Source organism: Dendropsophus ebraccatus, chromosome 2, assembly GCF_027789765.1.
Source record: "Dendropsophus ebraccatus isolate aDenEbr1 chromosome 2, aDenEbr1.pat, whole genome shotgun sequence".
NCBI classification, from domain to species: Eukaryota; Metazoa; Chordata; class Amphibia; order Anura; family Hylidae; genus Dendropsophus; species Dendropsophus ebraccatus.
The window spans coordinates 161,272,694-161,300,533 of record NC_091455.1 but is presented as its reverse complement, the minus strand read 5'-3'; the positions used below and the strand labels follow the sequence as shown (position 1 = coordinate 161,300,533).

Here is a 27,840-nt window from a genome sequence, read left to right as displayed (position 1 = left end):
TGCAGAGCCTACCGTGCTGCCCTCTATCAGGTCAGGTGTCCGATCACATGACCCGTGACATCATCAAAGGTCCTACACACTCAAAGGTCCTTTCCTACTTGGCTGTAGGGAAGATTTGTGAAGGAAGACAGGTGCCCGGGGGCCCTAGTATGTATCGGCGTGGCCCCTAACTGTCACATGCGGCCTCTAGGGGCCCAGTCCCCTTTGTTACTACACTTTTTTTTCTTTTTTACTAACAAAAAAATGTAGTAACAAACAGGAGTGGGCCCCTAGAGGAGCTGTGGGCCCCGGCATTTGCCCTAGTTGGCCGGGTGCTGACGCTGGCCCTGTTCCTACATATATAAAAACATTTTTGCCACTGGACAAACGCTTTGAACTCAAAGACCAAATGGAGAAAAAAAAATGTGAAATGACATAGAAAGAAAAAAGAATAAATACAAGTGTTTTAAAATGAAAATAGAAGTAGAGCAAAATTGGAATGAGCTAGAAAATACTGATAATCAGCCTATTATGTGGTGAGAAACCAAAACAATATATTTAATTATCACAATATTTCTGAATATCTGCTTACAACTTTCCCAAATCCCTTCATTTATTATTTCCTTGTATTAAAAGCACAATCATTACTTTTCCCTGTTGGGTTACATTGCAGCATGTAACCATTTGTAAGTTGCTAGAGGAGCAATTAAAGTTTGTCTTATGCTAGAACAACAGTTGCCATGGCAACCATCCACCTCCTTAGCTGCTGGATGTGAACAACTAAACCAACCACAGCAGTACAAAATATACACAGGCGAATGCATCCATACCTGGAAGACTAATGACAAAAACAGCAAAAGTTTTCTTTACTGCCCCACATGATCTAAAAATTTTTAAATAAAATTTAAAATATACCTGTAAATGAGGTAACTTTTCAGGAAAAGCTGTCACGTGCATGTCTATAAGAAGAAGCACGATTCCTGGCAATTATACAATCTGTATTTTTTTTACCAGATATCTGCTCTGCTCTAATTTTCAGCAATCCCTGAGCTATTGGGTGTAACCTCCTATGATGGCTCCTATACAGTGAACACAAACAAAGAAGGCGGAATCCTGCTGTATTATGTCTCTGTACACAGCCTAAGGTGCAGCAGCAGCATAGAAGACATTATAGAGCAGTATTAAGCATGGTAAGGTGTGAATACAGCACTGAGATTAGATATTGTGATGAGATTTAGCCATCAAGTAACTAATCCCTCAGTGAGCTGTTGAGCTGTTGTGAGATTTGTAAACATGGTTTTGAATTGTTAAAAAAAAAAAAAAAAAAAAGTAAAATGGGGGGGGGGGGGGAGGGGGGGGTAAAGAAAGCAGCCTGAGAATAGGAGAAAGACTCTATATAATGGACAAAAATTAGCAGGGCCAAATTCACGGCTTGTGCTGCCCTAGGTATTCAGACTGGATTTTTATGAGGTATTTTATATTTTATTTAGTTTTTTATATTTTATTTCATTCATTCACCCATTGTAATTTTAAGGTCAGAAAATCTGGTACTAAAGACCTGTATCAAAGACAGTCTAAGCACTGTATACCAGTAGGGAATATACCACCAAATTTTTTTCCCAGATACTGACAAATATTTTATTTAAAAAATGTTATTGTGTTTTATCTTTGCAATTACAATTTGCTTAATTAAATTTTTTTTTTATTCTTTGTCATTCTTTATTGTAATCCTGCTTATGATGATAATAAGGAGAATGCTAAATACTGATCTCTACAGAAGTGTTAGTCCATTATTAGATCACGTAATTGCAGAATTAAAAAAATACGTAGTAATATGGAAAATGGAAAAAAAAATCTAAATCACAAATTTCTTAAAAAATATGTCTAACAGGAAAACTTTATTCAAATATTCTTTTTAGTTCATCAGGAAAGCAAATCTTCAATAAAGCTAAATGCCGGCATTCAAATGCTATGGGTGAACGAGAAGTCTCAATTACAATATACATCAAAGAGCACTCCTACTGTAGTAGGCTATGTTCCCACAAATGAAAAATAAGGACAAATAACGGCCATTGTTGCAAAACAATGGCCATTATTAAAGGGGAACTCCACATAAGGAAAATTTGTTTTGTATTAAAAGTACATTAAAAGTTATATAGATGAGTCTATATAATGTATTTCCATATCTGTGCGGTTCTGCCACAATGGTAGCTGATAGAAATCCAGGAAGTGAAAAAAAATGGCCTATGTGCCAATCCAAATTGTCTCCTGCTCCTACTGCTCTCCCCCCTCAGGAGACAGATTCCATGCCTCTGTTTCACATTGTGTGTGTTTGCTAGCCACAGACTGAAGATGCAGACAGGGGGCAGGGCGTGATGTCCCAGGAGGCTTAGCTGGATCCCCAATCCCCTGAATGATTCACCATCTCTGACCGGACAGAAGCAGGTGCAGCACTAATTTTACTGATTGTGCAGACTTCTGCAGTGAAATTAGGGCTGTGTCCACACATGTTGGAATTTCATTGCAGTACTGCAGCGTCTTCACAAAAATGATGCAGTAACACAAGTAAATGATGCTAAACGGCAGAAAGGATCAGAGCAGACACTGGCAATCCCACCTTGACAAAAAACAAGGCATAAACAGTATATCCCTTGTAAGATAATATGGGACAAAGTCCTTATTCAACTTCAAAGATAAAAGATGCTTGATGTGCGTGGAAATGAAAAGAAAAAAAAATAAATTAAAAAAGATCTTTACTTTATTCCAATATCAGTGTTACAGGTAGAGAATACAGCGTGCTGTGTGGTGTTACAGGTAGAAAATACCGTGTGCTGACAGGTAGAAAATACCGTGTGCTGTGTGGTGTTACAGGTAGAGAATACAACGTGCTGTGTGGTGTTACAGGTAGACAATACAGTGTGCTGTGTGGTGTTACAGGTAGAGAATACAGCGTGCTATGTGATGTTACAGGTAGAGATTACAGCGTGCTGTGTGGTGTTACAGGTAGAGAATACAGTGTGCTGTGTGGTGTTGTAGGTAGAGAATACAGCGTGCTGTGTGGTGTTACAGGTAGAGAACACAGTGTGCTATGTGGTGTTACAGGTAGAGAATACAGCGTGCTGTTACAGGTAGAGAATACAGCGTGCTGTGTGGTGTTACAGGTAGAGAATAGAGTGTGCTGTGTGGTGTTACAGATAGAGAATACAGTGTGCTGTGTGGGTGGGACCACAATGAAATAATAACGCACTGCAAATAATTCAGTAACACAATGAAACTGCAATGTGTGAACACAGCCTAGATGTTCTGCAACAGATTTGGGCGGGTACAGAAATGGATTTTTGGTAGTTTCAAAACTGGGATAGATGGGTAAGTAATGCTATATGCTTCTGCAGAAGTTTCATTTTTTTAAAATCTCTACCTGGAGTTCCACTTTAATAATCATGATCATTAATAACGGCCATGTTTCGCAACAATGGTCGTTATTGGATCTTATTTTTACATTGTGGGAACACATCCTTATAGCGACTTCACACCTGGAGATGGCCCTTTAAATTCTTCATAAGCGTCAATTATGCATTTTAACTTGCTGGTAAAAAAATGAAAGCTTGCGCCCAACCCCCAGCCCCCCTTCCCTTGCAAGTGCAGGCGTTTAACCCTTTTAAAATGTGATTTTACAGGGTAAAGGACTTAACATAAAGTCTATGCTAAAACAGAAGGGCCATCAATGGAGTATGATTTAATGCTATACTGTAGACATCCTAGTACTGAAATTAGCAGAACTATCTTTTTCATGAGCATTTTTAGAGGCCTCACACCATAAATACTACTTAATATGACACAGTTTTTTTTAAAGCTGCAAATTGATAACCTTCTAAGCTATAGCACTGTTACGTCATATTCTATTACTTAATATTCTTTTTTACTGTGTTATAATGAAAGACATATGAAGTAATCTGACATTTCCTGCGCTATAGAGATAGGACTTTTTACTTCTCATTGTCCATAACCGTTAATAACAGATACAGATTAGTTAAATCTACTGCCATTTGCAGTTGCTGTGATTGACAAGATTTCATATAAGAGCTTGTTAATACTGTAACTTGGGAAATAATATTATTTAATTACTTAATTTCATGTGAAGAGGGAATCTAACTATAGAATGGAAGCAATAAGGCAGAATCCTCTTTACGTACCTTGGTAAGATCCATTCCAAGCTTGAGCTGTGAGATAAGGTGAAGGATTACACTGCGCTGATCATCCATGACGCCTAAGTCTTTTTCCTCATTATCTTCTGTGTCCGTCAGCTCATCTTCAGCCTCTGGAGGACCAGCCTACAAAAATGAGGAAGAAAAAGCACATTGCTCCATTATCTAGTTGAAATTCCAGAAATGCATTTTGCTTGTCTTTTGCTTTTGTAACATAAGTCATATTTGCTATCTCTTAGTACCATTCAATATATATATATATATATATATAAAGAGAAACAGAACTAAGAATACAAACCACACTTGAATAACAAGACGACTCCGTTAAATGATCTTTCTGGGACCTTTTCATTAATAACTCAACCGATATGTGACTGGTGGGAGTCTAACTCCAGGCCCTTACAGATCTGCTGAATAAAGAGGCCGCCGCACTCATGTGAGCATTGCAGTCTTTTCACTTTCTACTTGGTATTTTTTTTCTCTTTCTTCAAAGCCACACCCATGCATATATACCTTAAAGAGGTAGTCAAGACTTAGAAAAACATGACTACTTTTCTACCAAAAACCAGTTTGGGTGAGGCTTTGCAGATCAGTCCCATTGAAATGGGTAGAGCTGAAATTCCACGCACAACCTGGGGACAGTTGTGGCGCGGTTTCTGCAAGACATTAGCTGTGCTTTTTCTAATTCTGGATAACTTCTTTAAAGGAGTTGTCTGGCAAACAGAAGATGGCTAATGTCTTCTGCATTGTGTCACGGTAATCACCTAAGGGCGAAACACGCCCGCACACAATGTACAATAGCTGAACAGTGTCTCTGCAATATCGGAGATACTGTTAAACTATTTGACATTGCATGCTTAGCCCTTAAATGAGACAGGGAATCTAAAAAAGTGAGTGACTGCAAGCACAAGGCTTCAGCTGTCTTTTGCTCGCCAGACAACCCCATTAAAAGCATAACTATGTGTTGGTATTGTTAATGCTTATAGATCATGCACTGCTGGTCAGCAGGGGTGCCAGGAGTTGGACTCTAAGTATAAGACATTGATGTCCTATCCTAATAAAAAAAAAAGGCAGAAGGCAGCTTCAGTATATGCATTTACCTTCCAACTGATGGCTGGACATCAGGCATGTAATGGCCAACAAATGAGAATCATTGATCTATGTATACCAGCCATAACATTCAAAATCATCTGCCTTATATTGTGTGGATGTCACCAAAATGTAACCGGTCAAGGCATGAAATATTCGATCTTCTAAAGGTATCCTGTGGTACGTCACCAACAATTTTTGGGCAGGTCGCATATGGTATAATTAAACATCAACATTAATCCTACCCAGAGGCGTAACTAGCATTCACAGTATGGACCACATGAATCCTAGTGTCTAGGGGGCGGTGTATACCTCCCCCAGACGGTGCAGCTTCTCAAAGGGGCGTGGCTCTCAATGCCCCCCTTCCCCACAGGGATGGCGCCTATCTTCAGAACGGCTCTCACAGCAAGGGGATGTCCATCAATGAACACCCTTCCCACTGGGATGACGCTCAGAGCAGCTCTCATAGGACACTGCTGTCTGGGAAGGGTGTTCTGTGATCACCGCCCCCTTGCTGTGAGAGTCGTGCCATCCGGGGCGGGGTGAAGGTTTAGATGTTGAGAATTATGATATTTTCACAGGTTCACTGGAGAGTCAGTTAAAAATTACAGGAACTAGAGTGGAACTTGACAGATCCCAATTTAAAGTGTCACTGTCGTCCTGACAATATCTAAATCTTTAGCTTTTAAAATGATGTAACAATGTTTACCCATTAGAATTTGTGGAAATCCCTGACAGTAAAATCTTTCACACTGCCAATTTCTTATCCTCAATTCTAATCAAAATCTAGCGATTTATGCTACCACTGAAAGTTAACAGCTTATATTTTCCTGCCATTATAAGCATTGCCCTTTAAATATTCAGAATAGATTTAAGTTAAAAAATAACTTTGCAATAGACAAAGATCCAAAACGTTTGTGAAAATGAAAGACGTAGGATTAGTACATTATGTGCTCTTAATATAGAGGTGTATTGTATACAGCATGGCCTAAATGTATTTGATAACAATGTGAATAACTTCAATGTCAGCAGTATATTCATTCACTTTAGCAGTACTTCTCCTATTTCCATTGAAATCTAAAATCTGAATAAATAATGGTGCCCTCTCCGTTCCCCAGGAATCCATATTCAGTAAATAAAACCTTATTGCACTTACTACAGTATTAGCTTGTTACAGGGATCCATAAGTAATTCCTATAAAGGGATGGTGTTGTATGAAGGTATGAGGATAGGTACTGGCAGGAAAAGAGGCTATATGTGAACAACATATGATGATGATGATGATGATGATGATGATGATACAAGTTTTATAAATCCCTATTACCCCTCTTCCTCCCATGTCGCTCACCCCTCTCTCTCCAGGGCTGCTCACCCCTCTCCTTTGCCACTCACCCCTCTCCCTCCCATGCCACTCACCTCTCTCCCTTACGTGCCGCTCACCCCTCTCCCTCCCATGCCACTCACCCCTCTCCCTCCCATGCCGCTCACCTCTCTCCCTTCCGTGCCGCTCACACCCCTCTCCCTCCCATGCCGCTCACCTCTCTCCCTTCCGTGCCGCTCACCCCTCTCCCTCCCATGCCACTCACCCCTCTCCCTCCCGTGCCACTCACCCCTCTCCCTCCCATGCCACTCACCCCTCTCCCTCCCGTGCTGCTTATCACTCTCCCTCCCATGTTGCTCACCCCTCTCCCTCCCGTGCCGCTCACCCCTCTCCCTCCCGTGCCGCTCACCCCTCTCCCTCCCATGCCACTCACCCCTCTCCCTCCCGTGCTGCTTATCACTCTCCCTCCCATGTTGCTCACCCCTCTCCCTCCAGAGCCGCTCAAGGAAGTTCAGTTGTCTTGGTGTATATAAAAATGCCTACAAAAAAGATTATTCACACAAACATACACAAGTGTGAAGGCACCCTTAAAGGGGAAGCCCGGTCAAAATAGTTTTAAGATATGTTATTTCCCAACAAAAGTTAGGAAAATTACTAATAGACACTTATTATGGGAAACACACCTATAGTGCATTTTCTCTGCACTTACTACAGCATGGTGTGTTCAGGTCTCTGTAAAGTTGGTGATGTCACGTCACATAAACCGTCGCCAGACCTACAGAGTGCAGTCTTCTACTATATTCCATAAACTGCCAACTCCTGCTGCTCCAGTCTGTCCCACCGGTGCAGCAGGATTTGGCAGTTTATGTGATGTGACATCACCAACTTTACAGAGACCTGAACAGGCCATGCTATAGTAAGTGCAGGGAAAATGCACTATAGGTGCATTTCCCATAATAAGTGTCTGTTAGTAATTTTCATACCTTTTGCTGGGCAAGAACATATGTTAAAATTATTTTGCCCGGACTTCCCCTTTAAGGGGTGTTTTTTTAATTTATAATTTTGGCTAGTGGTTAGTATAACATACTAAGCACATGAACAAAGGGATCAAGGTCCCATTCACCCACCATGACCAGAACAGCAAAACTGCTCCAATTTAAAAAATGGAGTTGCGTTGATGCTTACTAGAAGGCAAGCAGCCAAAAGTTATGTAGTGCTCCTTTGCTGTGAGGATCAGTATCAGTGGTGGTCATGAAAGCCTCACTCAGTACCAATAAAGAAGTAATGGCCTATCTTGGTGAAATTCTAAAGGTATGTTCTCACATGTGAGTGTTCATAAGCAACAAATGGAAAAACATGATTTTGCAATAGTCTTTCCTAAACAATCTGATTAAGCCTGGTAATGCTAATCACATTGCAGGACATACAGCAGCTTATAAGTATTGGAATACATGACATTTTTAAGTATATGTGATTATTAAGCCTATATAACTTTCTGACATCAGATGACTAGAAAGAAAGAAATATGTAAAAGAAGGAGTCCGTGGAGTCTCAGTTACGAGTCTCAAAACACCGGAATAGCCAGATATCCCTCCAGGGATTTTTCAATGTCCCTGTTAGCCAGAATCCTACTCCACACTGATTAGGGTCAACTACCCCGAAACGATCGTCTGTGGATGGATGCCTGCCTTGGTAAACCCTTGTCATGTCGCAATACTCGCCACAGAGTTAGACTTTGACGTAAAAGGGGCCACCCTGGTATTTCCCTATTTATGTTCCAATACTCACAACCGAGTGGGACTTAAGGGGCTGTGTATCAGGGTGGTTTGGTGATCTCCCCACTGGGAGGCACCCCCTTGGCAATAGGCTTTCCTCCCCTGGAGGTATATCTGGCTATTCCTGTGTTTTGAGACTCGTAACTGAGACTCCACGGACCCTTCTTTTGCATATTTAAATTTATAGGGGACAATGCATCAGTGGAGACTCTTCAGTAAGTACTCCATTTGATGTTTCTGTTGCTAGTCTCCCTAAGCTCAGTGATTTCCGTGTTTTGTTAGAAAGAAAGAAAATTTTGCTGAAGTACCCCTTTAACAGTTATGGGATGATTAATGGGTGGGCAGATGGTTGAGAAAAGCAACGGATTCTTTTTCGGGTTTTGATGCTAACAATTAAATAAATCTACAAACTGACAATTACATTATCTACAAAGCAAATGACAGAACTGGTAGGCACAACGTAATATTTATGAAAACTGCTCCTTTGGTATCTCTGTAAACAATATAATTCTGCCAATGACTACTAATATGGTTTAAACTATCTTTTTTATTTTAGTACTTTTTCTGTAAATGAATACAAGTATTGAGTAAATTGGGAGGCTGCCATTGCTTTTATCTCTAATAGCAGAATAGATTTCATAAGAGACCCATGGAGACCAGCCACAGCTATTACTAGGAGCTTTTCTCATTGTATACTTTTCAGGAGTTCCAGCAAAACAAACAATAAAATAAAAACAATACAAAACTCAAAGCCTTCCTACATTTAATCATGATTTCTACCTAACCTTTTTATACATCATAGCAAAAAAAACAAAACTAATTTTATACAGATTTATCATTCATTGACTTCTTAGGTAATCCAACAAAAGATTTTTTTATTAAAAGGGTTATTCAGGTAACAAAAACAATATTCTAAAGGATCCCTACTTACCAATACCACCCTACATCTCGTATAACCTATCTAGCATATCTCGTATAATAATCTTGTATCCTATCCCTGTATCAATCTTACTTACCAGCTCTGGACATCTAAAATCATCTTCTCTGTGTCTTCTCTGACGGAACTAGAATGTTTTCATTCACAGATAGAAAGCAGAGATCTAAACCTACACAACACCCCCCACCTATAGCCATACCATACGTGCGTCAGCTCTGCTACATCATCAGCTGGTATGGAATACATACTGGGATGATGTGATGCAAAATCAGTAAAAAAAACTGTTCTGTTTACTGTCCAATAGTAATGACAGCAGTGGGCAGAAAAGAGCACTAAGGGGGCATATACGCAAATGGACCAATCAGGGAGATGCATGATGAGAAAAACTTGTAACTCAGGAATTGCGGCAGCTAGAAAGACAGGAGGCCGCTCAAAATACTCAGGACGACTTGATGAGTATGGTTTGGGGGCATTTAATTTTTTAGCTCTAGGGTGGATGTCCCCTTTAAGCAATACATAATCTTTAACAAGATTTAAAGTTAAACAATCACCAGAACATTGTACATGCAGGTATAAATACAGTGCAATACAGCCCATGTAGCACTGTTCCTAACCATACTGCTACCCTCCCCCCCCCCTCGAAAAATCACTTAGTAAATCTTGCATGTAAATGACACCTTTGTAGGCATCAGAGTGGTCCTCAGTGGATAAGTAGTCACAACTGGCGGGAAACATCATGTCTAGCCACACCTCTCTGAGCGTGATTCTTGGCATAGCATCTGGCAGAATCACTGATGCTTCCAGAGAGGCTGGATCAGTCAAGATGTTTCCTGCCAGCCATGACTACTTACCCACTGAGGACTTTCCCAATGCCTGCATAGGTATCAGGTACGAGGGAGGAAATACAGGCAAGGGGGGCAGAAAAGTTATTAAAACATGGTACAAAGTTATATAACTTTGCAATGTGTTTTATTTACTGGGTAATTTTTTGTTGGAGTTGTCCTTTAAGAGCCCACATTTTTTATACAAAGTTAATAGTCCAATGTTTTGGATTTTTATCTGTTTTTTTTTCCCCACCAGATTTATGTAACAGGGCATACAGATAAAACACACATTGAGTAGTTCATCAATCAGGTTTTAACAAACCAAAAAAAAAAAAATCCACTGATATTTCAATTCTACGTAAATTTCGAATATACTCAATTAAAAAAAAATTGAGATATAAAGGACCTATAAAAAATGTTTTTAATTCTTTGCTACCTACACTATTCTGTTGTATTTTTCTAACCACTTTAAAATTACTAGCAATTTCTTAGTTTTCAACAATAAATCTGTTGGGTTTATCGACTTGAAAACACAATTTGTAAGGTTGTGTGGGTTCTCGCTTTCAAAGTGTAGCACACAATTACATGCATTTGTGTCACAAAAGGCAACCCTAAATGGTCTGGATTACAATAGTTTATCTGGGCCACTCTATAAAGCCTTTAAGAGACACAAATCAAAGAATCTTTATCCCCTTTGGAACAACTATAATAATAGTGTCCTCCATGTAATCAAAGAATAGGTCTATCCAAAGAATACAGTTACAGAACTGTACACATAAGGGTAAACTATTTCTTCTCAGACTTGTAAACAAAGAATTCTTAACAATTACTATGCCGCACTTTGTTTTTTTTTTTAAAGGGGTAAAGGGGCATGAAAAGGGCTCACAACAACTACGTTTCCCAGTTGATATCAGCAGCTAAAGGTTGCCATTTACAGCCGTCATGGAGCAATCAGCCAAGCCGACTATTCAACTTAGCGGTGGGTAATTCGTTTTGCCATGGGGCCACATAAGAAATTGAAATTGTTCTCAAGGGCCAGACTGGTACGTGGGGATGGCAGTGAGGAGGGTGTGTGTCTGTGTGTGTGTGGGGGGGGGGGGGAATAGAGCAGACTCACAGGTGACATCTTCTTTAATCTGAGTTACTTTCCATTTCCTCTCTATCTGGCCCAGGCCTCCATGATGATCTCATCAAGCAAACTACAATTGATAGCTTCAGAACCTGCAAGACAAATCTCTTTGCCTCCGCACGTTACCTTCAAATTCCTTTTCCTTTCCCATATAGTAGTAATTCTGCTGTTTCGTGTCATGCACAGTAAAATGAGAAAGTATGTGGGTTATTCCTGTATGTAGGATCCCCCATATAGTAAATTATCCCCTTCTATGACATCCCCACCCCCCAATATAGTAATAATGTCTCCTGCTGTGACCCCCATATAATAATAATAATAATGCCCCCTGCTATGCACCCCCCAGCTATAATAATAGTGATCCTGTTGTGTACAGCACCCCTACCCACCCACAATAATAATGTCCCTACTATGCACCCCTCATCCATAGTAATAATCCCCCTTCTATGCAACCCCCCATCTTTAGTAATAGTGCCACTGCTATGTACCCCCAATCCATAGTAATAATCCCTCTGCTATGCAACCCCCACCTGCCCCCTGCTATGCAACCCCCACCTGCCCCCTGCTATGCACCCCCACCACCACCCATAGTAATAATGCCCCCTGTTGTGTACAGCCCCCGACCCACAGTAATAATGTCCCTTGTTTTGTACAGCCCCCAAAATAATATTGCCCCCAGGGCCGTATTAACAGCTGCTGCTGCTCTAGGCACTAAACCTGAAGACACCCCATCTTCACGCACCAACTAGTTTCATGAAGAAATGGGAGTGTGGTTTTGGCCACATACATTTCTCCACATGTAGATACATTGTCTGAATCGTGTTTTTCATGTTTTATCATGGTAGGTAAAAGCTCAAGGCATCACATTTAACACTGCCACACCAGACCTGACCAATACCAACATTCCCCCCTCAAAAAGACACCAGATTTACTGGCACGTTTGAACAAGAGTTGTTGTTCTTTTCCCCCTGCTCCCTGGCGCTACCCCCTGCAAGGTGCTCCCCTAGGCACTGGACCACAGGTGCCTAGTAGTAAATACAGCCCTGATTGCCCCCTGCTGTATACAGCCCCCCAACCACAGTAAAAATGCCCCCAGCTGTGTACAGACCCCACCTACAGTAGTATTAAAAAAGAAAAAAAAACACAATACCTATTGTAGGAATGGAGCAGGACCCTCCATCTTCTAGCTCCAGTGTCTTCAGCCAAATACGTCCTCCAGCAGGTGCAAAGAATTGCGTCTGCTGGAGAGATCACATCCCGGCTGCTCATAGCCTATGACAATGAATAGAGCAGCAGGACGCTGACAGGTCCTGCTGCTCTATTCTTATGTTCAGCCCACTCACCCTGCATCCTTAGAAGGTGCATGCCGCAGCTTCTAGGAATGCAGGCAAGGCAGAAATGGTTAGCGGGTCTTATGGAGCGCATAGGCCGTGCTTTGAATAGGTCCGATTTAACTAAATACTAACTGACATCTGCATTTAGATGGCACTGGCAAGCGTCACTGGTGGTTGCTGCGAGACTGCTGGAAGCTGATCCATTTTTAGTGCAGCCCAAGGCCTCCTAGGCTGCCTGACATAAGTGATTGCTACAGCTGCCTTCAGCAGCCTGTAGCAATCAAGTACTGAATCATGGATAATTGCAGTAAACCTGTAACCTGAAAAGTAAATAAAAAAAATAAATAAATGACAGTAGTGTACTGTCACTATTCGAAGTTCTCAGTAGAGGCTCTTGCCAATCGCATCCCACATCGGCCATGGGTGGCCGAGGCAAGTGACGTCACACAGTGGGTCGGACATGAGTGAGGAGCACAACATAGAAAATTGTTATCTCAGTTTTATCACATGGCGAGCAGCATTTCCCCCCTGGTTTCACTGCACATTTTATGGAAAAATTAAGCATATCTTTACAAAGTACAATTGGATCTATTGGTGAAAAAAATGCAAGCGCTATGGCCTTTTAAACATGAAGGGGACATATAAATTCTTTGGGAGGATGGCAGAGTCTATTGAATGGGCGGGACTTCAAAAAGAGGCTGTCTGGGGTAATGTGCTTGAAGTCTCTGCGCTGATTCCGCAGTGTGAACATAACCTAACAGCTTGCTGCACTTCAGGAGCTCAGGAAAGCCTTTTTGACACTTTTTACTATAGAATAAAAGCATTTTTCTAAATATAGAGATAGATGAAAAATATATAATGAAAAAGAAAAGCTGAGCTGGGATTGGTTGCTATGGGCAACAACCCCCCCCCCACACACACACACTAAAATTATAATTTCTTAATACAAGATTCATATATTTTTAATGTTAATATTCATAATATAGTAATATAAGAATAATGGTTATAATAATATTAATAATATTATAATAATAATAGTAATAATCTGCCGAAAATGGCATACTGAGAATTTAGTAAAAGTACACAGTTAGGCGGAGTGTTTTAGCCATTAAGATTAATGCAGTTGCAGACATTACAGCAACCTTGAGGCTTTTAAGACACTATGAAGTGAAGAAAATGTAATCAGACATAGCCAGAGAAGCAGAGAGCATTAAGAGAGAGGCTCCTAGCAAACGCAGTACAAGTGTGGTTTGTATTCCAGATCGCAGCGTGTAAAAGAAAATGTTCTTTTTAGGGGTTTTATGTAAATAAAGCTTCAGTATTGTGCATTAAAAACTTATGCAACATTTTTATATACTTTGTATATCACTCACCATTTTCAAGATTTATGCTTGCTGCCAGTAAATGCACATTTTGGTTTTACATCCACTGGCTGTGGCAATCCTATGAACAGCATGAAGTGTGAATGCCAAGGCAGAGAGATGACGACTCTCTTCTGTCTGCCACATTTAGTTTTATGGGATTAGGGCAAAAATTTGTTCTACAATCCAGATGTGGTTTAAAAGAGAACCAGTAAACATGATAAATTTTATATATATATCTGATTATTTTTATATTTGTAGAGAGAGGTTAAAGTGAATGTACCACTAGATACATCGCTTTGGCGGCGTTCTATTATGGAATACTGTCCAGACCCCGCCGGCCTCCAGTGTGATGATCTCCCCTCTGTGATGTGGCTCCATTGATTCTAATGAAGCTGCGTCACAGAGGGGAGGGGTGCTGGCACACTGGGGTCGGCGGGCCCGCCTCCAGTGCTTCATGTCTGGCTGGTGCTCAGTAAGAGACCGGCGGTGCAAGGGAACAAGGCAGCGGTTAAAAAATAGGGCCGCTGAACCAGCATCCCCGCACTGCCGCCGGTCTGTTCATGAAAAAAGGTACTGGTAGGAATAATTTACATTTTCCGCAGCCATCCCCTTCATCATGGCACCACGTAAAAGAGTCACACCAAATAACTAGCTTAGGGAGAAACAATTGTCCAAAGGACTTTACAACCATACGAGCAATATTGATTGGTTGAAATATCCAGACTATAATGTCTGGCAAATGTATATAGGTTTGACCTGCAAATTTGTTAGGAAAAGCATGAGCTTTTTCTGCCTAAGTGGTAGAGTGCTGGGCTTCTCTTGTAGAATGATCCCATAAGGGGTTATTCAGTCTCAACCAATATAGGTAGATTTGTAGAGTACATAATATTTAGCAAACTTGCCTCCTGCTCCTGATTTGTCTCCTATTGTTGACAGATTGTTGTCAAGGTCACAGACCACCATTCTGCTCTAAAAACAGTGAACTGGCTGGTGTGTGTATAGCTATAATGTAGATGTATATCAATATATATACCAGCCAGACCATTGTTTTTAGAGCAGAGTTGTGGTCTGTAACCTTGACAACAATCTGTCAACAATGGCGAAAAAAAAGAGCAGCATATCAAGAGGAGCAGGCAAGTTTGCTACATGAATGTATTTTAACCAATCTGTTTCCTGTCCTTACGATGGTGAGGGAGCATCTTCCTTTTCATGGTGCCATGATGACGGAGGATGCTGTGGAAACCAGTGTATATTATACATCCTTTAATAAATCTCTCCCCCCCCCATATCATTAAACATGCTCTTTTTTTCTATTCTGTTTCTATATGATTGTAAATTTTGGCACATTACTATAATAAAGTAGTATGTGTTTAAGGCGCTATCTAAAGGCAGCTACCAAGTAATTCAATGTCCAACAGACAAAGAGCCCTTTTTACCTGTCAGACATCGGCACTAGAGAGACCGTTTTCCTTGTTTCTGGAGAATAGTTAATTTCCACATATTTTTTCCCTATGGAGCGCAGCCAGTAAATCTCCTTTAACCATCTTTAATGAGAACCTGGACCCCTACTGAGCGGAAATAAAAGTGTAGAAAGAAAAAAATGATGCATGCTGGGCACATAATTTCTATGGTGGTGGTGGGAGGTACTTTGCTTTGCAAATTTTCCCATTTAAATTAAATGATAACTATTTTGATGCACTTAACCCTTGCTTGAGCAATAGATTCAAGATACAACAACTTTAAATTTTTAAAAGACCTTTCCAAACCATTTCCCGGGAATTAAAAAAAATAAATAAAAAAAATAACACCACATCTATAAACCCTCGAATTCTGCAATCACGATTATATGTTCCTTTGTACAGTACATAAAGAAATACACAAATTTGGTGCTGGAAATAAAGCCCGAGCTGCATGAGATGTAAGGTGATCTATCATACTTTGAAAAAACAATTTGGTGTAGAGATGTTGGAATGGGTTATAAATCTTCGATGAAGAGCTCTGCATTTCCATTCACCAACATCAACAGTACATCTGCAGTTTCAGTAAATTTGAGGACACAACACATAGGTTGCTGGAAGAGTTGTAAATGGAGTACCATACACAGATTTGTTTGGGTTACTGTGACATGTTCTTGATTTGTGTTTTGGTAAAATGACTACAATCGGAGCATTTCATGTGTCTTGTACAGCTAGTTTGACACACAGCTCAATATATTATGTATCTGGAATTGCTATGCTGAAAAACAAGGATGAGCATGGAAGTGTACAGGTAAAATTGGAGAAAAAAAAACTAGATTCTGTGACACATTTATATAATTTGTGGTTAAATAAATTATGTTAAAATAAAAACATGCCCTTCTAATGATAACCCGACTTGTTTTACTAATAAAATTAGGAAGGTTGGCTCTGTGTTCTGCGCCATTTTTATTACAAAGTCACAACTCTGGGGCCTGGGTTTCATCTTAAAGGGATACTCCGGTTAAAATATATATTTTTTCAAGTTTCTGAAAGTTATTTAGATTTGTAATTTACTTCTATTTAAAAATCTCAAGTGTTACCATACTTATCAGCTGCTGTATGTCCTGCAGGAAGTGGTGTTTACTTTTTACTCTGACGCAGTGCTCTCTGCTGCCACCCCTGTTCAAGACAGGAACTGTCCAGAGCAGAGGTTTTCTATGGGGATTTGCTACAGCTCTGGACAGCTCCTGATATGGACAGAGGTGGCAGCAGAGAGCACTGCCTCAGACTGGAAAGAATACACCACTTCTTGCGGGACATATAGCAGCTGATAAGTATGGGAACACTTGAGATTTTTAAATAGAAGTAAATTACAAATCAATATAACTTTCTGAAACCAGTTGAATTGAAAGAAAAAGATTTTCGCCGGAGTACCCCTTTAATTCACTAGTTTGATATAGTCCATTTTTACTGTGTGGTGGGCGCTAAAGGCCTATTCTTAGTGTGCTTGGGCAAAAAGAAAAGTCATTATTACTGTCAAAGCTGAATTATTACTGTATAGGGGGCAGACCAGTGGTGAATATTATGTGGTGGCATACCATACATTATTATTGTACAGGAAGCAGGATGTGGGCACTAAGAGGAGCACTATTACTGTGTGGGACCTAAAATGGGCACTAAGTGGAGCACTATTACTGTGTGGGACCTAAAGTGGGCACTGATAACATTTGTGGAAATTGAGAGGAACTCTGTATGGTACACTAAGAGGAGCACTATCCCTGTATCAACTTTTATTGTATGGGTTAGAAAATGTGGCGCTATCACTGTGAGGTGAGGTTTGAGCACCACTAACTTCTGGGTCACAATGTGAGTCCGTAGATGTTTGGCGATCTTACTTCCAGGAGAACAGTTATGAATCCATTCTTTTTTAAGTACAGCATTCAGAACACTGTAAAATACAGCTGTAATAGGGACAAATTAAGCAGAAACACATTACTAAGGGGGGCATGAGATGCAGAGTTAGTTAAAAATTAGGAACCAAAGAGATCTGGGCTGCAAACTTTGAAAAGCAACACTGTGCCTAGAAGAAGTCATCATGGTGGTCTGGGCTAGATAGAAAAGCCAGAATAGTTAAAAAAAAAAAATCTGACAAAACTTCATCTGTGAGCCAGTGAGTTAATATTATGGGTAAAATATATATGTATCTAAATAATTTGTGTGTGTGTAGAGGAGACATATGCCTTAGCTTGTGCCACTTTTTAGCCGCTATCAATACTTCTGGAATCTCTAGGGTTTAGTGATACAGCTATATGCACACTGCATATTGGTAAAATGCTTTGGCCATTGGGTGCCTACTTTCAAACTACACTAAATATAAGAAGGAAGGATATTATAAAATGCATAAAAACCTCATTGAGAAGGCTAAGAAAAAAAACAGAATACAAAAATGCAAAAGGCAAAAAGTTGTCAGCTCACCCAATGTTAACAGAAGGTAAGTTCCCAGTGGAGCACGGTGTACACGGACCAACTTACGTCCAATATGCATGAAACCAATGGAGAAATGGAACCAGCTCCAACTGGTGCTTTAAAAAGTTCAGAATTTATTGAAAAAAACATTAAATTAAAAAACATGGATATCCACATATAACACTAACGCGTTTCAGAGCCCAAACGACTTAATCATGGCTATCCATGGCTATTTGTGGATATCTATGTTTTTTACCTATATTTTTTTTTTTCAATAAAAATATACTTTTTAACGCACCAGTTGGAGCTGGTTCCATTTTTCCATTGGTTTCCTACAAAAAAACAGAAGACATTCTAGAGAAACGCTAGTTATATTGTTGCTAGTTAAAACCACTATGACAGGACCAAATAATAGTAAGATTCCTAAAACATTATTGGTACTTTTTATATAAATGGCCTTCAGTGTTTTTCTATCTAACAACGCCATATGTTCACTGCATATCTCTCTGGAAACTATTACTTGCAGTACGATATTAGCCTTTAAAAGAGTTCTAAACTTCTTGGGAAAGCATTGAACACTTTCATTGAGGAAGCAAAGAGACTATCTTGAACCCTACTTTAAAGCTCCATGGAGGCTACTTTCTATATTCCACGTTAATTCTACAGATTTCTCCAGGAGCCATAGAAAGCGTGTTTCTTTTTTTTATTTGCAATCAGAGCCTTTACTGGGCTCTCTCTTCCTGTTCCAAGTGCTTCTAGACAATTTCGAGATGTATAATTACAGAGGAATAATTGCATTTTCCTATTGTACATTTAAAGGCATTGAGGGAAAGCGTCTTATGCCTAACAGCTTGATAAAACAGAGCAATTATTCTCCTACAATTACATACCCTGCTATGTTGCACTGTATAGTGGTTTTTTTTCCATGACTATACAAACTCAATCTGTTAGTGATCAGATAAGTGTGACTCCGACACCTTTTAGTAACTGCAGATCTTATTTCAATTAGCGTTTGACTAAGTTATGTGACTGAAACAAATAAAATTAATGACAGAACTTGGTAAATAAATCAGGTCTCTGCTGAGCAATTTATGTTCAAGATAATGCTAAGCACAGTCCTATAGATGGGATCTGATACTGGTGGGGTATAGTGGAAATAGCTCGCTTTCAGAAGAACAGAGTAGCCCTAATACTGTATACTGGACGAATATTAGATTGATTTCAGCCAAACCAGAAAGTTTTGGCAGAACTGGTTAATCCTCTAATGTGTATGGGAGCCTCCTGACTCCAATCTAAGCCGATGCAGATGGCAGGGAAGATCCTTTTGCACTGAAGAGAGATAAGCCACTGCCAGACAAACCTGACCATATTTGTGTATGAGGGGACAGGAGAGACAGCTCTTGGCTTAACATTATATCTTAGGTTACTTTACCTAATTAACACCAAGGATTGGTTGGCTCTGCGGTTCATACACCCATCTATTCATCCAAATAAACTACAGCATGTAATAATTTATTTTGAAGTGAATTTTGTGCAATGAGACCTATTCATTTCATTGTAAGGGTGCCTTCACACACACCGGATCTGCAGCAGATTTGATGGTGCAGATTTGATGCTGTGTTCAGTTATTTAGATCAAATCTGCTGCAGATCTGCTGCAGCAGAAAATCTGAAGCTACCCTAAGACTTCTTCCTTATCCCCCAGAAGAAACCTAACTCACTGCCAATGCAAAGGAAACTTAAAAGGGTTGTCCGGCCTAAATTACAAACTGCTTCTGCTGGAACTACAGGGGACACAACAGTGCAATATACTTACCTGTCCCACCTGGTTCCTTGGTTGCCCACTGTTCTCTGCTCTCTGTCATCATTCTGAAAACTTCCAGTGATGTGCTGTTTCCACAGCAAATGGCCGTTTGGCATAGACACTATAGTGCTATCTATGCTAACTGAAAATAAAGACAAAAAGAGGCACAGGCGCCTCGTGTGATACCAGAGGCAAACGTGGAGAGTGTAGGGGTGGTATTGTGCTCACCTTAAAGCCACTTGGGCTAGTAGCGTATCACCCTAATTAGGGTATACATCTAAGCAGGGTCTCTCGCTTGCTAGCTGGATTCACAGGTGTGCAAAAGCTGGTGGTGCCTCTAAACGGGATGCTCCCAGGGGGGGGGGGGGGGGGTTGTGTGTAAACAAGTGTAAAAAGAAAAATCCCCCCCCCCAAAAAAATAAATAAAATTTGGTACCATTACCAGCGCTGTCACTGCCAGAAAATCCAATTCACCAGGCGGATGAAGAACAACTTGTTTATTTAGTTGCACATCGTTAACATGTTTTGGGAGAGTATCCTCCCTTCCTCAGAACCAAAGTGCAAGTTTTTCTTCATCCGCCTGGTGAATTGGATTTTCTGGCAGTGACAGCGCTGCTATCTATGCTAAGCAGCCATGTCCTGTGGAGACCAAGAGCAGAAGAAAGCAGACAGTGTACAGTGTAAACCCATCAAGAGCATGAGCCACCATATCGTTGGTGGGATTGTTTACACTATTTGCAAATGGTATACAAAGAGCCTCATTATTTTTATGGAGTTTTTTTAGCAGTTGTGGGGCTGCTTTAAGTGATTTTCATATCTGTAGAGGGTCTGCATCATGCCATTGCGGTGATCTGTTGCATTTCTCTGTGTTTTTGTGTTTGCAGTCTCCCTTCCCTGCAACTTGTTCTTTGCTGTGAGTTGAAAGGTGAAATACATCTCAAACCAAAGCCGCAGCACGTCGGATTAAAGAAAGTGGAGTTCCTGAAAGTGGTGGGCCTTATCCATACAAGGTACAGGCTTCCCTCTCATCACAGACGGGCTTATTGTAACCTTGTGTTTGCTTTGCCTCAGCTGTTTAGTTTCTGTTCACACATGACCTTTCAAAGCCAGCAAATCGGTAACTGCCCCCACCCACCACCAGCACTCCATCTATAATAGTGTACCATGTAACTCATTCCCTGCACAGTACAGCCTGTTCAGTTTTTAAGTTTCAGTGCCTGCTGTGATGCTGCTATTTACTTCATTTCTGCTCACATAGAAATTTACAAAGCCAGTGTATCAGTAATCCCTTCTCCCACCCAACCTGCAAACTCCATTTCTCTGTCTGCTGCAGTAAGGATGGAGACTAACCTCTGTGCTGGCTCCTATCCAGTGTAAGGCTAGGTTCACACTATGTAAAAACAACGGCTGTATTCCATAAAAATGGCCGTAGTTTGCACAACAACAGCTGTTGTTGTTAAATACAGCCATTGTTTTTACATAGTGTGAACCTAGCCCAAACAGATCTAGATCCAGAAATCCTACCTCCAACACTGAGCAGTCTAGTCCATCATCTCAGCAATTTCTGGGGCCAGAATCCCTTCAATCCCTTCATCCTCTCTGTCTGCTTATGAAAGAAGGTATTTTGCCTAATAAAATCTATTTTTCTTTTTACTTTATTTTTAAATAGTAGGTATGCTTCAAGGTTGTTGTAAAGGCCAAATGACCTCAGGATCAGATCAGATTTTTTTTTTTTTAACATGGGCATTTTTTAGTTAGAGTGACAATTATTAGGAGTTCTAGGTTTATGCCATTTGTTTTCTTGCAAACAAAATCCCCTTTTGGTACGTGCACAACCTATTTCCCTACAAAACGCCCTATTATTAGTTCCAGTGGGACAAGGTTCACAATGTGACAAACATTTCTTCTTTCGACCTAATTTAACAGCTCAGAGATTCATACGGGTCACTTTTAAATTGGCCTAAACTGCTGAATGAGTCAGGTTTTTTTTTTTACATTTTTCCAGCGTAAATGTGAACAATGCTGTCAGCTTTTACAATACTGAGGCTTGAAAGGAACAAGATTAAACCATTTTGTACTTCAGTAATGATTTTTTTCCTTTCTCTCCAAAGGCCTGAAGATCAGCTGAATACAGCACACATTAATCTAGCGGCGGCAGCGTAAAGGAATGTAATTCCCCACATATAACAATGATTTTGTACATATGATGAGTCTAATCTTCATTACAGATTCATGTGCATGGATATTAAAATGAGTAGATTGTTCTTTACCCAGCAACTAAGAGAAAATGGTTGATGTTATTTCCCTTGTTACAACTGCCTCTTCATTCTATTACTTTTTATGGAAGCAAAATTAAATTTAGAATATAATGTATTTATTCCTGTAATGCCCCCCATTACATGTTATATATAAGATTTTATACGGTCTATTATACTGATGTGCTTGATGACACAAGGATGAAGGAATATTAAGTAAAATACTATCACTTCATTACAAGCTACTATATACAGAAGGTATGTGACAATCTATAATGTCAGTAGTACGAGAACTCCTTCAGGTCTATATTGTAAAGGGAATCTAGCAGCAGGTTAGAGTAACCTGCTGATAGATCAGTAGGTTGGAATCGGTAGGTAGGTTAGAGTAGCCTGTGAGCACTGATTCCAAACAGTGTACATTAGTTACGTGTTTATACCAACCCTAGCACTGCTTTTGATTGGACAACCTACAATATTCTTATGGGAGAGTTGCAGGAACCCTGTTAAAATAATGATAAATCAGATAACTGATAGATGTTAATGCACAGCTGCGCAGCTTTAAAGATATTCATTTTAAATGTCAAATTCTCACTAGTTCTGATCAGTTATTTTCTGTAAAATACACCTGTCTAAGCTTCTCACTTTTCATGCAGGATATAGGTGATTAGTTTTTTTTCTTTTGTTTTCTTTATGGGTTATATATAACATTGCCGGATCATCATTGTACTCTTGAATCAAATGATGTATAATTCCAAACATGTGTTATCCTCCTTTGTGGGGAAAAAACAACTCAATAAAAAGTACCTGACTTAAAAAAAAAAAAATCAGAATGGAACTGACTCAGATCCATACTTTGCATACCCTTCTCTTCTCTGCCCCCTCACACAACCTATTCTACAGTGTTTATTCTGGCCATCACTGTAGCTTCAATAGGCTTCATTCTCCGCGATTAGCTCTCCCCCCAAAAACACTAACAGTGTACCCGGAAGTGTGGTGCGCTATACATACCTGTCACGTGCCGACTCGTCTCCGACCTTCAGTCTGCGATGTCGTCTTCGGGCGGCCGGGCCGAATCCCTCCGAGCGTCCTGAGTGCCGGCCGCCCTCTTCAGCGTCATCAGATGCTCAGCCGCGATTGGCTGAGCACAGTTATGCTCAGCCAATCGACAATGACGCTGAAGAGGGCAGCCGGCACTCAGGACGCTCGGAGGGATTCGGCCCGGCCGCCCGAAGAAGACATCGCAGACTGAAGATCGGAGACGAGTCGGCACGTGACAGGTATGTATAGCGCACCACACTTCCGGATACACGGGTGGGGGTGGTGGGACATGGGGAAGGGGGCCATTCACAGACATAACATACATTACAAAGTTGTATAACTTTGTAATATGTGTTATTCTGTCAATATTTTTTTACCGCCGCACTACCCCTTTAATCTCTCCCTCTCTTTTACCCACTAATATGACTCTCAATGCTGTGCTCTTTCTACACATTAAAATCTTCCTTCACAAATACAGTGTAAAGCCCCGCCCATAAGGCACTGTCCACCAATAATGACATGCATTTTTGACTGTAGAGAGCACCAAGAAATCCTTTATGCAGTAAGATATGAAATGTCTAGAATATCAGCTTAAGAATGTTGCTGAGAACTCCTTATATGTAAAGGGGAGTGAAAATATCACTTTAAGGGGTCTTAACATGACTGGGGATTACCACTCAAAACAGAATTATCCACCCTATTTTAGGGCTCTCACCCCTCGTCAGTGCAGACAATGTTGCTGAGAAAGGCCTTTGATGTGGGATTAACAGAATAACATGACCATCAAGGTGGCATAGAAAGTTTTATGGGCCACGCATTGCTCCCTGGGATAAAATTATGCTAAGGAGCTCTCTTCCAGAATAAAGGAATACTCTGAAAAGTCCTGGCCTAAAGAGCTGGCCTAATGCAGAGAAAAGTAAGTTTTTCCCTCGGTTATCTAGATTATTTTATTTATCACTATACACAAATATACTCATTCACATCAGTTCCTGTCCCCAATGTGTGCTCATAATCTAACTGAAATCTACTGCCGCAGTAGATAAAAACGGTTATATATGACCAAGCTGATTAATCTTATGGGATTTTATTATTGAACAGAATAGCGTTTACATGGTTCAGTAATGGGTAGGAATCTACTAACTTTAAAATGGTTATCCTAGCATGTAACCTTTTATGAACACCCCATGAATGTACCTAAGTTACATCATATTTTCTAATCATCCAGTTTTCCCAAAACTTTCATAAACCACTAAATAATTATTTTGGCAATAGAAAGAGAGCAGTCTCCATACTAAAATGTTCTTTCATATATAGTGTTATGCAAGATTTCATGTGCGAGGGCATATGATTACGCTGTCACATTTCATAAACCAAGCAGAAGTTCTCCTCTCATGACCTAGAGAAGGTTAAAAATGACAAAACCACAGCAAATAATGACTGCAGTGCAGGCACGAAAAGTCTTACGATGTTGTCAATCCTTATAGCACTGCAAAACATTTCTAACTCGGGGAGTTTGTAAAGGATCTGCAGAACTATTTACATCTAAATTATGTGATAGGAAACGTAGCCAAAATGTTTATTTTAAAATCTTTACTGCAATCATTATGCACATTTACAGCCCCAAAGACATTTACAGCCTTATATACTTTACATTTTAAACACATTTTAAAGATTTAGGTTTTGACAAGATTTTCCATAATTGAGAGGCTAGCTTTCATAGCTATCTTAAAGTGGGTTATCGTGAAACAATCTCAACAAAACACTACTGAAAATACGAGTTTTTCTGTATTAGTCATGATTTTTCACAGAAATGACAGATAACCAATTATTTGTTCAGCTTTTTTTTACTTTTTACATTTGTGGAGCAGACAGTTTAAAGGGGTATTGCGTTCAAACTAAACTTTTAATATGTTGCTGCCTTGGGGAAAAAATAACAGATTTTTTTTACATTTTTATGCTCCCTCCATGTCCTCTGACGCCACCTTTAGGTCCTGGCTGAACAATCTTGCTTCCTCTTCTGGGACAGACTCATCTCAGCAGTGACAGCCTGCTCAGCTAATCTCTGGCCGTGGCGCTGTCCCGTCTCAGTCAGTGATTGGCTGAGCGGCCTGTTACTAGTCCAAGTAATCACAAGTCTGTCTCAGAAGTGGAAGCAGAATCTTTTAGCTGGTACCCAAAGATGATGCTGGATGAGATCAGGGGAGAGCGGAAAGGTAATAACAGGCTGTTTGTTATGTTCTCCCCAAGAGCAGCAACATAATAAAAGTTTAGTTTAAATCTCATCACTACAGCCATCTTTATAGCAAAAAGAGTATGGAACTTGGCATGGGGAAAGTCATTACCACCACACAGTACCTTGCCCCCTTAGGCCTCAAATGTCATCAGGAAAGTATCAGGATTTCCTGACAGTAATCTGTTTTTACACTCAGGAAACCATCAGGAAAAACCTTCAGGATTTCCTGATCAGAAGAAAAATAGGACACGATCAGAGATGTATTTCTGCAAATTGGGAGGTCACAGCTTGCAGAAGTACAACTCCCATCATGCCCGGCTGACAGGTCATGATGGGAGTTGTACTTCTGCAGTCTGTGGTCACCCAGGTTGCAGGACATGATGGGAGTTGCCGCGAGTGGCCGGTGGTTGCTGCGGGGGTGGGGGGGTTGCGGGTCGTTGCTCTGGAAAGGGAGTGGGGGTGTCGGCGCTGCTGAGGTCGAGGTCCAGGGAGTGGAGGAGGAGGCAGCAGGAGGCCGGGGCAGACCGGGAGCAGCGGCGAAAGGTGGTCCGGGTGAGTAGAACTCCGGGCGCTTTCCTGATGTGCATCAGGAAAGCGTCCGGGGCTCGGGCGCTCCCATAGACTTCCCATAGACTATTTTTCCGGACGAAAATAGGACTGGTTCTAAAAAATCCTGTCCTATTTTCCGGAACGGACACCCTTCCGGAAAAATCCGGAAGGGTGTCCGTGTCCAATGAAAGTCTATGCGTCCGGAAATCCGTCCGGATTTCCAGATAGGAAATCCGGGTGGTTTTTCCGGACATGTGAAGGAGGCCTTAGTCTGATGGCCATACACTTTAGAAAGAAGTTTGTTGATGGTTAAAGAAATGCTGAATAAACATGTTAACACTTATGTGTTAAACAACCATTACCCTGATAAAAACCCATACATATTGGGTCAGTCAAAAGTTTCAGGACACACTTATTTTAGAAACCAAGGGAAAAATGACATATCTGTTTATCCCAACAAGCAATGGGTAAGGTGGCCTATCTTTTAGGCTATGCCTGAACCATGGTGGTCATATTGGATCACGGGCAATTTTTTCCAATAGGAAGGTGGTTATGTAGAATATCAAAGTATTATCTCCTGGAGATTGCAGTGGAACTGAGCATGCCTGGACCACCTTAAATGGGCACTGTCCTTATAAATTTCTAAATCTGAGAAGATAAAGCAAGTTTGCAATTTACATAAATACATTTTATTTTTTTACTTATCATGGTCTAGTTTCCTGAAGGCAGCTTTTTACTCTTGTGCTGGTTGAAAAAAAAATAAACGCAGTCCCGGTCATCTGCATGCTCACAGAGAGGACGGTTATGTGATTGATGGGCATTCTGGCCAGACTTCATGTGTTTAGTCTCTTTTTTAACCAGCACAAGACTAAAAAGCTGCCTCAGGAGACTGGACCTGGATTTCTGATAATTATAGCTTTGTTTTTAAGCAAAATAAAAACAAATAAATAAATAAACTTGCCTTATTTCACTTTATTATTCCTTGTTGATTTAGATTCTGAAATATTAATGACAAATTACGTTCAAAGGATTGCAACCACGGGCAGCAAGTTATCCAAATAAATCAGGCACATGGGGGATTGGTAAATCTATATTCCTCCAAAGTACTTGAACTTTGAAATATGTTTAAATTTCACACACTGCATTAGTTTAGACCTATTTATCTCTTTCGTTCTCTGCCACTAGAGGTTAGCACATTTGAAAATTCCAATACTTTTAATTTTAGCTTTATATGCATAGATTTACGAAAATAAAAAACTAAGAGCTGCCAAAAATAAAAGTCAGGATGTAAAAATGATGTTATTTTCCAAGTGTCTACCTGCTAGAAAGAGTTAGCAGTCCATTTAATTCCTGGGCTGATCAGTTTATAACTGGAGCTAATAAAATACCTCTGCATCCATGACACCTTTATACACTGTTCTAAATAGGAAGTTAATAAACCATGAGACAGTCTGTCTCGTCACTTCAACTATAAGGCTGCGTTCACACTACGTATATTTCAGTCAGTATTGCAACCAAAACCAGGAGTTGATTAAAAACACAGAAGGGATCTGTTTACACAATGTTGAAATTGAGTGGATGGCCACCATATAACAGTAAATAACTGCCATTATTTCAATATAACAGCCGTTGTTCTAAAATAACAGCAAATATTTGCCATTAAATGGCGGCCATCCACTCAATTTCAACATTGTGTGAACAGATCCTTTCTGTGTTTTTAATCCACTCCTGGTTTTGGTTGCAATACTGACTGAAATATACTGACAGAAATATACATATACTGACTGAAATATACGTAGTGTGAACACAGCCTTATACTGTAATAGCCAACAGTCTTTCAATGTCCATGATGCTATTTATATAAGTGTTTCTACTTTTGTCAGATTTTCATATATACATTACTCTTAGAAATTATGGAACTGAATGTAAATTGCTAGAGAATGCTTGACCTAGATCCATTGATTGTGTACTTGCATTTCATTCTGATGTATAATTGTTCTTATAGAAGGCATATATTTGCAATTTACAATTCAATAGGTGTGTATATGGGGTCTAGCACATATTGGCATTGGTTTATTGGTC

At 40.2% G+C, this 27,840-nt stretch overlaps 1 protein-coding gene across 3 annotated transcripts in view; it reads right to left on the bottom strand.

Annotated features, from left to right (window-relative positions):
- The window catches only part of OSBPL10 (oxysterol binding protein like 10), a 302,765-nt gene that overhangs the window by 54,084 nt on the left and 220,841 nt on the right, over positions 1-27,840 (bottom strand). For all 3 annotated transcript variants that reach the window (XM_069958631.1, XM_069958632.1, XM_069958633.1), the window contains one exon: positions 4,173-4,310. In XM_069958631.1, coding sequence (XP_069814732.1) covers positions 4,173-4,310 — 138 coding nt within the window. The remainder of the gene's footprint in view (positions 1-4,172; positions 4,311-27,840) is intronic.